Source organism: Alosa pseudoharengus, unplaced genomic scaffold, assembly GCF_046254945.1.
Source record: "Alosa pseudoharengus isolate Yale_2024_CS ecotype anadromous, Long Island Sound unplaced genomic scaffold, YU_APseudo_1.1 YU_APseudo_1.1_scf_14, whole genome shotgun sequence".
In the NCBI taxonomy this organism is placed as follows: Eukaryota; Metazoa; Chordata; class Actinopteri; order Clupeiformes; family Clupeidae; genus Alosa; species Alosa pseudoharengus.
This window is the reverse complement of record NW_027468609.1, coordinates 14,962,806-14,973,969: the sequence shown is the minus strand read 5'-3', so window position 1 is coordinate 14,973,969 and position 11,164 is coordinate 14,962,806. Positions and strand designations below refer to the sequence as shown.

The 11,164-nt window shown below is 43.2% G+C and overlaps 2 protein-coding genes across 2 annotated transcripts; both read left to right on the top strand.

Moving 5' to 3' along the window:
* Positions 1–423: 423 nt before the first annotated feature.
* skor2 (SKI family transcriptional corepressor 2) lies at positions 424–6,852 on the top strand. The gene is made up of 7 exons (XM_076283219.1): positions 424–2,271; positions 2,886–2,949; positions 3,271–3,348; positions 4,940–5,008; positions 5,188–5,286; positions 5,863–5,930; positions 6,793–6,852. Exons 1-7 carry the CDS (start codon positions 424–426, stop codon positions 6,850–6,852), a joined length of 2,286 nt encoding a protein of 761 aa, XP_076139334.1.
* A 1,721-nt stretch (positions 6,853–8,573) lies between these two features.
* On the top strand, positions 8,574–10,270 carry ier3ip1 (immediate early response 3 interacting protein 1). Its single transcript, XM_076283941.1, has 3 exons — positions 8,574–8,695; positions 9,118–9,219; positions 9,334–10,270. Exons 1-3 carry the CDS (start codon positions 8,605–8,607, stop codon positions 9,387–9,389), a joined length of 249 nt encoding a protein of 82 aa, XP_076140056.1. The 5' UTR covers positions 8,574–8,604; the 3' UTR covers positions 9,390–10,270.
* The last annotated feature ends 894 nt before the right edge of the window (positions 10,271–11,164 follow it).

Genomic DNA, 11,164 nt, shown 5'->3' with positions numbered 1-11,164 from the left:
AATTAAAGATACAAGATTATTATTTTTCCCTCTCCTTGTGATATAATAAGGTCAATGATCAGGGAGCTTTATGTTCTTACTGCATCCTATGCTATTGTGAGTGAATCTTGATAACCCAGAGTGTTATTTAAACAACTTGTTAATAATATATTAAATATAGGCTATAGGAATGATAAAATACACTATATGACAATAGAATGTTAGTGTAATAGTAAAATTAGTATTTGACATCACCTGGAAATGGACAGTTATTTAATAGGTAGAAGTCTTATAAATGCTAAATATGAGAAATTTATTGCACGATATGAAATAGAAATTGTTATTTTATTTTTCATTTATTTATCCTATTAATTCTAAAAGTATGTTTTTTTTCTTTTCTTCTTTTCAGCGCAACAAACAGTTTACATTGGAGGACACCAGAGCATGGACAAACCCCTTTTGCCTGGACCAGAAGACATTGTGATGGCCACCCCTCCCAGTTCGTTCACCCAGGAGCCTCTAAGTCCCCCCAGGCCCAACCACTCCCTCAAGCCCAACCAGGTCGGACAGGTGGTGCTGTACGGAGTGCCCATCGTGTCCCTGGTCATCGACAACCAGGAACGCCTGTGTCTGGCGCAGATCTCCAACACGCTGCTCAAGAACTACAGCTACAATGAGATCCACAACCGACGCGTGGCCCTGGGCATCACCTGTGTGCAGTGCACACCTGTGCAGCTGGAGATCCTGCGCCGGGCGGGCGCCATGCCCATCTCCTCGCGCCGCTGCGGCATGATCACCAAGCGCGAGGCCGAGCGCCTCTGCAAGTCCTTCCTGGGCGAGAACGCGCCGCCCAAGCTCCCCGACAACTTTGCGTTCGACGTGACGCACGAGTGCGCGTGGGGTTGCCGCGGCAGCTTCATCCCGGCACGCTACAACAGCTCGCGCGCCAAGTGCATCAAGTGCTCCTACTGCAACATGTACTTCTCGCCCAACAAGTTCATCTTCCACTCGCACCGCACGCCCGAGGCCAAGTACACGCAGCCAGACGCCGCCAACTTCAACTCGTGGCGTCGCCACCTGCGGCTGACCGACAAGACCCCAGCGGACGAGATGGTGTTCGCCTGGGAGGACGTCAAGGCCATGTTCAACGGCGGCAGCCGCAAGCGGGCACTGCCCTCCAGCCACTGCGCGCCGATGGGCTCCGTCAAGTCCATGGGCTCCGTGCTGCCCCACATGATCTCGCCGGACCTCGGGCCGAAGCGCGGGCGCTTTGAGGAGGATGAGGACCTGGACGCCAGCAGCCTGTCACCCCACAAGAGTGCCCGCAGCTACCCGGTCATCCCGGTGCCCAGCAAGGGCTTCGGCATGCTGCAGAAGTTCCCCACCACCTCACTCTTTCCCAGCCCGTACCCCTTCCCGGCCTTCGGCCTTTGCCAACAGAAGAAGGACGAGGGCGAGGCCACTAGCGGTCAGAAGAACACTGGACTCTCCGGCCTGCTCTGGCCCACCCGTAAAGACGCATTCTATCCGCCCTTCTGCATGTTCTGGCCACCGAGGGCCGCTGGGGGCATACCGGTGCCCACATACCTCCAACCACAGCCTAACGCGTTGACCTCTCTGACCGACAGCCCCTCGCTCAGACAGGCCTTCCTCGACCTCTCCGAGCAGGGCGAGGCAGCGGCCGGAGGGTTGGGCGGTGCGCCGCGGTCGGGGCTGTTTGACGCTGACTGCCCGTCGGTCGGCGCGACCCCTGACCTGCGTCCGTCGTCCGAGGGCTGGCTCAAGCTGCTGGACGCTCCGTCTCTGCAGACGCGGAAGGCCAGCTACCACTCCGCCTTCCGGCCTGTCGTCAAGGACGCCGAGAGCATCGCCAAGCTCCACGGCAACCTGGAGGAGTTCGAAGGCGCAGGGGTGGGCTCGTCGGACAGACCCCACCTGTCCCCCGGCACCAGCTGCAGCTACCAGAGCGGAGAGAGTGGCGAGAGCGACGAAGAGCAGGAAGTGGACGTGGAGACCAAGCAGGACGAGGAGCAGGAAGACTTCACCCTCCGGCCGCAATCCCAGCATCCCCAGCAGCCGCCGCAGCCCCAGTCCCAGCAGCCCTTGCACCTGCGCGGCCTCCCCGACAGTGCGGGCGAGAGGCGGAAAGAGCCGGAACACTTCCCCACCATCGTCGCCCCCGACAATGCCAACGACAAGCCAGGCCTGCCTGCTGTCAGTCCGCCTGCCACTCTCAAGGTCCCCAGCCCCATCCACACATCCACTCCGCTGGAGGACATGCCGTACAAAAATGTAAATATTCCCTCAGGGTACTCCTGCTAATTATTATTTAAATGCAGCCGCGGACTGGGGCCTGATCTATATGCATAAGAAGATTGATAGCTGCGGCTCCCTGCAGAAATGAAATATTCACCGTGCTTTGATTCCCCCTAATAAGCCCAGACATGCTTTGTTTAATGGCGACATTATGTTTGGTCTCCTTCTGTCACTTCTACCTATTAGCCCTTTTAATCTTTAACCTGTTGACACTACATTAACCAGGGGAGCCTGAAGTCACTACGCTCAGCCATCACAAGGGGAGAGAGAGAGAGAGAGAGAGAGAGAGGGGGCGGGGGGGGGGGGGCAATTTAGCATCCTTGTAACATGCTAGGTTGAACACACACAAAGTTACTGTCTGTTAACGCCACTGAATTGTCCTGTTTTGTGATGCTGTTCAAAAAACCATTTACGCAACAATAACTGGGTGAGGGTTTGTGTGCAGTGCTGGACACTGCTGCTGTGATTCCCAAGGACAATCGATTTAACTGCTCTGGTCAGTTCACAGACAATTTTCACAGGCAGTAGCTCACCGCCGGTCGACATGAATCAAATCTAAGCAGCACGTCCACTGTGCTTTATGTTCTCAGGTCCTCAAGAGCCGGGAGGATGGACTGCCTGCTTACGCAACCAAAGAAAGCACCAACCATTCAGGTGAAGAACATTACCCTAAAGTGATTTTTTTAGGACAGTGTTTGCACACATATTGTTTTCCCTAGACACAAGAGTGAATCTCTTCACTAAGCCGAGAAAAATGGCATTTTATGGTTATGTTTAATGACACCATGTTGGTGAAATGAAGTATATCATACTATATCGCAGTTTATTCATTTTCATAAACGGGGACAAAGGGGGGGGGAATGGAGATTGGCTAAGTCTGTTGTTTGTGTTTGCTATCTTTATTTTCACGCTTCCGCATGGTAAGCTGGTTTAATGGTCCTTCAATATCCTTAATACTCCTCTCCTCTCTTCCAGACGAAAACAAAGAACAGACAAATTTCTTTGGGTCTGAGACAGAGTCCTCTGGACAAGAATACTGGCGGGAGGCTCCAGGTATGTGCGGGACGACCCGATAGAAAATCCTTCTTAACCAGTAATGTATTTCAGAAAGTGCTACATTTACAGCGGAGAGAGAAATTGTTTTGCTAACAGGCAGCACTTGAGGATTAATATAAGTGCACACATGAAATAAAAATATTCTTCAGATGCATTGGAAATGGAGTCGCTCTCCACAATGTCATTGGGAAATCGACTCTGTAGGGAACCATTACAGTTCAGCAGCAATCAGCTCAGACACGGCGAAGGTGACAATCACCATTTGAACAATATAAAATGGATATAATTGCCTTTTTGTTGGCAAAATCTTCCATTACAAAGATCATAGCTTATTGCCTTTTATCTGTCAGGGAGACATTAAAAGTGTTTTATGACATCTATGGCAACATTTATATTATCTAGCCGATAATGATCTCCTCACATAATGTATAATATATTTGAAAAAATTACATGAAACAAATTAAATGAGACCACCTTTGCCTGATTGCTGAATGCCTCCCAGGGCAGCCGAGGACGTGATTAGAAGTTCTGATTCCAAAGAGTCTAAGGCACTGTCTTAAGGAGAGTTCTGTTTCTTGGGAGAAAAATAATCTAATTTTCCATTTATGTAATGCAAACTGCCTTGGCTTTGACTATTCACGGTTAATTGACTGTCAAACGAGGTTGTTATCCTCAGGCAGTGTCTGCAAATTTGCTTGTCAAATGAGACAGAGAGAGGAGAGAGCGGGAACAAGCCATACTTCCAAATGAGGGAAGCGTTGTGAGGCTTAAGAAGGCAAGAAGGGAAATGAGCTGGGGGAGGGGGCAGATTATATACCCAAATGTGCTGGACCGCTTCATTTAAGGCATTCGATTTGCCGAGCGGCGCGCGGAAATCAGGGACTGAGATGCGTGCCATCAAAAGAAAAGCACCAAAGGTTTTTTTTTTTTTTTTGGTAATGACAACTCCTGGAGATGGGAGACACAGAGACCATTTACCGTCTCTGATTTCCAAACAGCCACGTATTGTACACAGCATCACCATGAGTTTTGTGCTTGAGGAAACATACCGGAATGAGAATATTTTATTTGTTAGTGAAAGCAATTTATGTGTGCCTGAAATAAATTGTTTGCTTGTATAACGATAATAGCACATGGCAGTTAGAATACACAATGCTTTTCTTTAAAAATACAAAAATAAATAAAATGTAAAATACTGTTCTCATTTTTTTGTGTATTCTATAATATGCAGCATTCATGTTTTATTTGAGAATTAATTAAATTGTGTGTTAATCTCCTAAAGTTTTGCCATTTCTTTCCTGAACACTGAAAACATTGTTTTCTTTCTAAAGGATGTGAGGATGATACCTGTTCAATGTAAATTACTATGGAAAGTAGTTTACTTTAGGAAAAGTAACGACATCTACTTGAACATTCTAGTGTGTAGTTAGGCTGACCCCTGTTGGCCAGTTTCTGAAATGCATTCCATCATTAGTCTAGTCTTCCATCTGATTATTTATCAGTGGTCAAAAACTAAAACCAGGTATCAGCGCAGACATGTTTTCACCTATGGCTAATATTTTCCCTCCAATTATTTTTGTGATTCCAGGAGAGCAAAATCAGGATTCACATTCCCCAGTGGTGTCACTCAAAAAGGATGTGGAGAACATGGAAAAAGGTAAACAACCTCAACACAACTCTTTTACCATCAACTACACAGCATTTGATGGACAGCCTCAGATTTTTGTGTTGGCTGATGTGGTTGCAGGGGGCTTGTGCCTACCGAAGTGTACTGGGGGGAAGTGTGATTGCGTTGTGTGGCGCACAGATCTGAAGTGTGTTTTGTTTGTCCCCCAGAGGAGCTGCAGAAGGTTCTCCTCGAGCAGATTGATTTGCGGAGAAGACTGGAGCAAGAATTCCATGCACTGAAAGGCAGTTCCCCGTTCCCAGTTTTCCGTAAGTCCTATCCTCCCTCTCGTCTCTGCTGACTACAATTCCAATCAATCAACGACTTACATTTAATACTTAACATATTTACTAAAACAATATATTTAATATCGAATCAAGTTTTACATATAGCCTTATTTCATGAGAAAATACACAAATATTGACCTTACCATTACAATGAATTATATTGTTCTGAGACTTTCAACAAAATGTAGTAGTACAATGCAGTAGTGTTTAGATACTGTAAATCGCTTGGGACAAAAGTGCCTGGCAAATATCATAAACATAAATATAAGCGTAAACATAATAGTTGCAGTGACAGGGCAAGGGCTGAGTCTGTAATTCTGTATGCATGGTAAGGTGCTCTGAGTGAGTGTCATGGTGATGGTTCAAATAAGTAAGTCCAACAGTGCAACAGTGCAACAATAAAGTCTAGAGACCAGCATAAAATAAATATGGACATATAAGAGAATAATATAGCCAAAGTAATATAAAAACTATATCAGTGCAAGAATAGGTTGAAGTAATAGGGTTACAGCCATTGGTCAAGTATTAAGTATAAAGTATTGTTGTTGTTCTGTGCAGATAATTTCCAGGACCAAATGAAGAGGGAGCTGGCTTACCGGGAGGAGATGGTGCAACAGCTGCAGATGGTAGGAGAGCTCTTTCTCAGCAGCATCCTCAAACACAACATGTCAACACACACAACATCTAACAAGTCTCTTTTCCTATCGACAGATTTGGCCTGCTAGCACTGCCACATAAACAATATCCACTTATGATCACAATGCAGAACATATCGCTTGAAAAAAAATCACTCCCAAATAGAACTTAATGTATTAGGAAGCATATTGATTGGCCCAAGACTATGGAGATTGTTTTATTTTTGTTATCAAGTCTTCGGATATGTATTATGCTTTACTCTTAGTAGTAAAGCAAGGATAGTAGGACTGTAATTAGTACGCAATGCAAAGCTTGTATATCTAGCACACACACAGGCAGGCTCGGGCCTGAGGCCGTATCTTTTGTAATCCTTTGTGTTTGTAACACTGCAAATATCAATCACTTCTGCATCTGTACAGAGACAGTTTAGCGACACACTGGCAGACTAAGTTTGTTTACAGTGTCGTTTCAACACCATTAGTCAAGTCTGGAAAGACAATTACATTTGTGTGGATGCTCTGAATGACAGATGGGTGTTGCAAATCAGCAGATGTGGCAGTGTTTTAACTTTCAATGTTGAAGATGAGAATCAAAAGACGTAAAGCCATCCGTAACAGACTTTTGATTTCACATTATGGTGGTAGACCATCAGTTCCATAAACCCATCATAAAATAAATATCACAATGACAATTCATGATGATCCCTATTATGTTAATTAGACAGCAATAAAACTATCACAAGAAGGTACATTGTAATGTGCATCTATAGTTATGAAGTAATTGGAAGTTTTATTGTTTCTACTCTCTCATTTTTGCATAACTAATGGTTTTATCCTACTGGTTTCACGACAGATCCCCTATGCAAACATACTCAGAAAAGAAAAAGTCGGAACACATCTCAGCAAGAGTTAAATGGTAAGTCTTAGAAAGGCAGATAGCAATAATGCAGTTGCATGTGTGTCATGTGTAGTAGATTTTTTTGGAGTGCATATCAGTCATATAACTACCCATTTACACAATTATACTGTTGAATGGTGCACTCCCAGTTACTTCTCTCAGTTCACTTTGGGTATATGTATATGTATTTATGTATGTATGTATGTATGTATGTACATACATGCATGTATGAATATGTATATGTATTATTATTATAGTATTTTAAAGGGACACCAGGCAAGCCTGATGCTTTTTCTCTACGAAACTCCCCCTCGCCTCGTCTGAAGCTCTTTTCCTTTTCTTTGCATCTTCCGTCAAGGGTTTTCGCTGCTTCTTTGCCGGCTCTGCCATTATACACACGTTTGCAACAATCGCTAGCGTTTCGTTAGCCTGCCTCTGTGCTGTGGATGCAGGATGTAAATTGATCCTGCTTCGGTCGGCGGGTACGATACACTGAACTTGCAAGCGGGATATTCTTGCTACAGGCAGTAGGGGCGGGCGAGAGAGTCTTTATTCGCCCTGTAATGAGTCATTTAACCATATACCGACTTACGAAGATGAGTAATTAACACGAAAACATTGCCTGGTGTCCCTTTAAAGTTATGCCAAAGTTAAACAAAGGCTATACTATAAATTAAGAGTTAATAACCATTTTTCACTTTCTGTTTCAGGTTGTTGGGACAGCTGGCGTGTCATCGAGCAGCCCTGGAAATCTCTCAAACTGGGAATGACAAAAGGCCTATGAGCTATCTGTGAGCACTCCCACAATGCAACAGAAGTGACCTCATCATTCTTTCCCCAGGACGGTCTTGGAATGGTTGAAAAGGCAAAGAGAGGAATCAGCGGCTCTATACGAAAAAAGCTAAACCTTCCTCAAGCAATGCTTCAGTTTGTGTGTGTGTGTGTGTGTGTGTGTGTGTGTGTGTGTGAGAGAGAGAGAGAGAGAGAGAGAGTATGAGAGAGAGGGAGAGAGATCAACTGTGTATATTAGTCCTAAAAAAATCAAAGAGGCACTGTTAAATTAACACATGGACTTTGGGATTCATCGGTGGCATTCTGACTACTCATAACTGATCCTGGCACACTGTTCCTGTACGATTCAGCACATATTTGTTGTACGACCTGAAAATCTTGGCAGAGCAGTAGGATCCATTCAGAAGAGAACGGGAGACTGCAGGACCTGATTGACACATACAGCATCATCATCATCATCCTCATCATCAGTGAACATAGAAGCAAATGAACATCCTTCTTTTCATTTTGCTTATTTCAATGGTTGACATACAGTAAATATTAAATTAAGAATGTTATTATGAGCTGTTCATGCAAATGTATTTAAATATGTTCTTGTAGTTTCTCTACTATTTATGTGGATAATTAAAGTCTATACAATATTGAAATTGCAGTTTGTCCAAAATATTTCATCTTAGATGCAGGCTACACCAGACATCACTCATCACCAGACAACTTATCCCTAACATGAAAGGACAAAGCACTTAAAAATGATAATCCTGATTCCCGCAGTTTCATAACATTTGACGTAGTTAAAAATGATTACACAAATGAAAAAGAACTAAGGTTATTTTGAGTAGGCTAGGGTTTTTTGGAGAAAGCCACACAGAGACGCCTGGGATTGGACAGGGACTGTGTGACGTAGGACAGACTGAATCTCCGGTTCCTTCCTCCTTATCAAATGACATCACCACGTCAGAATAAAGAAGTGCCAGCATGGCGTTCACCCTGTACTCCCTGATACAAACGGCTATATTATGCACTAATGCCATAGCCGTTCTGCACGAAGAACGGTTTTTGAGTAAAAGTAAGTATTTTGCGTATTTCTAACTTCCTGCAAAATGTATTCAATTTAAATCGCAGGCTACCAAACCACCTACCTGGTGAATCACTTCCCTAACAAGCTAGCTCCTAGCTATGTTAGCCAATAATACTGCAAAAGCACTGCAAAACTGTATCGCTTTAATGCGTGTGTATATAAAGCTACATACTGAATTTACGTTTAAATGGTCATGTGCTTTCTAACGGTAAATGTTGTTAGGTATGTAAATATCCCGCTGTAACGTTATGGGTAACGTTAACTAAAACAAACTTTAAGCTAACTTAGCTTTCAAAACCACGTAACGTTATAGGCATTTGACTTTATCAATATACAACCTCAACAGTATTGCCTCTTATAGTCAAGGCACTTTAATCGAGAATGTGGTTATTTTGGTGAATAACCTACAGTTGGTTGGGGAGCGGATCAAGGCATCGGTGGATTTGGTGATGAACCTGGGATTAAAGCACAGCTCCTGAATCTCATTCGCTCCGTCAGGACAGTGATGAGAGGTAACACCCAAGCGCCCAAATACAGAGCTATTAACGTTAATGGCAGTATTTATTTATACGGTGTATATATAACAGACGATGCATTTTGCTAACTCTATGTCTTTTCAATTTCAGTGCCGTTAATAATAGTCAACTCGGTGAGCATTGTATTACTACTACTGTTTGGCTGAGGTACTACCCCGGGGGAATCGACAAAACGAATAACATCTGCAAAAGAAAACACGGACTATATTGTCAGCATGGTCGTCGCCACTCCGCAGTTTCCTGGGAATTCTGAAGCGTCTCCACTCAAGTCTTATTTTGCACCTGTTTTTTGTATCACAACGGCAGTGAATGATGAATTGTCTTTTGTATCCACGTGTCTCACAGCATGCCAATGTCTCTGATATTGATGAGCTTACAGTTTCACAGACAGGCTTTCTCTGAAATGCAGGAAGACTAAAAAAAAAACAGCATCTGTCTGTGACAGAGCAAGGGGAAAAACCCCCATATCTTTCTATCCTGGGACATTGCCTTGAACACAGTTCCCTCGGTTTAAAATAAAGTATTTCATTTGTCACCCGATGTGCACTCCAACAGCCCACCACACAGATTTCCATGTGGATTTTATTTTCCTGCTGAGCATTACAACTTCTACCTGTAAAAGTGATCTAGCCCTGTAGAGATACATGGGGAATCTGTCTGCTGGGAACAGGGGATACAGTTGCTGTAAATGCAGTTTATGGTACTCCTCCATCAACTACCATGTGATCCAGTGAGACTCTGTATTGTCACCTAAAGCCATCCACTGTTCTGTTTAGAAAGACTATTAGAACTAAAGAAGTACAATGCAGATTGTATGCTGCGGTAACTGGATACAATGATGCAACGTTCTGCCCACCTCCAAGGCTGTTAGTGGAAATGTGTGCATCATGTCATTCTTTTCAAGTGCACAGTTAGATGTCTGGCGTGCACAAATGTCTTTTTTTACATATTAAATCATAACATGTCACTCATGTCAGATGTTTTAATAAAAAAACAGTAGAACTTGTTTGTTCTTCTGACAACAAGAGCATTACTGTACTACTATTTATAATGATAGGCCTACTGCAGAAACACATTTAATTTTTTTCCCAAAGAGGCCATGCCTAGTTTATTGTGTCTCAACATGTTGTATAGCCTATCAGAATTGGTAGCATATTATAAATTGACGTTTATACAGCATCCCTGCCATTGACATGTGACCTTAACGAGAAATACAGTTGTAATAGAGGATGCAAGCTAAAAGTAAAGTAAAACAGCCTGCTCCATCTTGCCCTCCTTGTGACCTCAGTGAGAATGGAGGACACTATTACTGAACTGTGTATTAGTAAAAGTTCTCCAGCCAATCTACTGTTGATTACTATCATATGGTGGACATTACTACTGTTCAACTTTGCCCTTAAGCTTACAGGACATTTTTTTATTAACAGAAGCTTAAGCCTGACTAAATGAGAGCCAGATATTATGTTGAATTATGGCCATATGTTTTATCAGTGAGATTGAAGTTAAAAGCTAGATTAGTCTATCATAATCGCTGCTCAACATTTCTGCTTCAACTATTCAGAATCCAAGAGGTCATGCTTTTTAGTATGCAAGTCTAGGTTGTCAGACCTGTGCAAGACTGACTATTTAATAACAATATATATATATATATATATATATATATATATATATTCAGTTAACTGTTAAAAAATCTTACATACTGCTGTTCGATAAGTAGCCTAAGAATTTCACACCTTAAAATATGACAACTAACGGGTAAACCAATAGAGAACTCTGCTGGTAGGCCTAAAACATCTAACATTCTAAAACAAGTCTAGATGTCTGAACATAAACTTTCACATTTAACCAAATGTTGAGAAATAAAAGGAAAAGAAATGCAGAGTTGGAACACAAAAAGGAAGTAGCCTGGTCGACGTGGCAC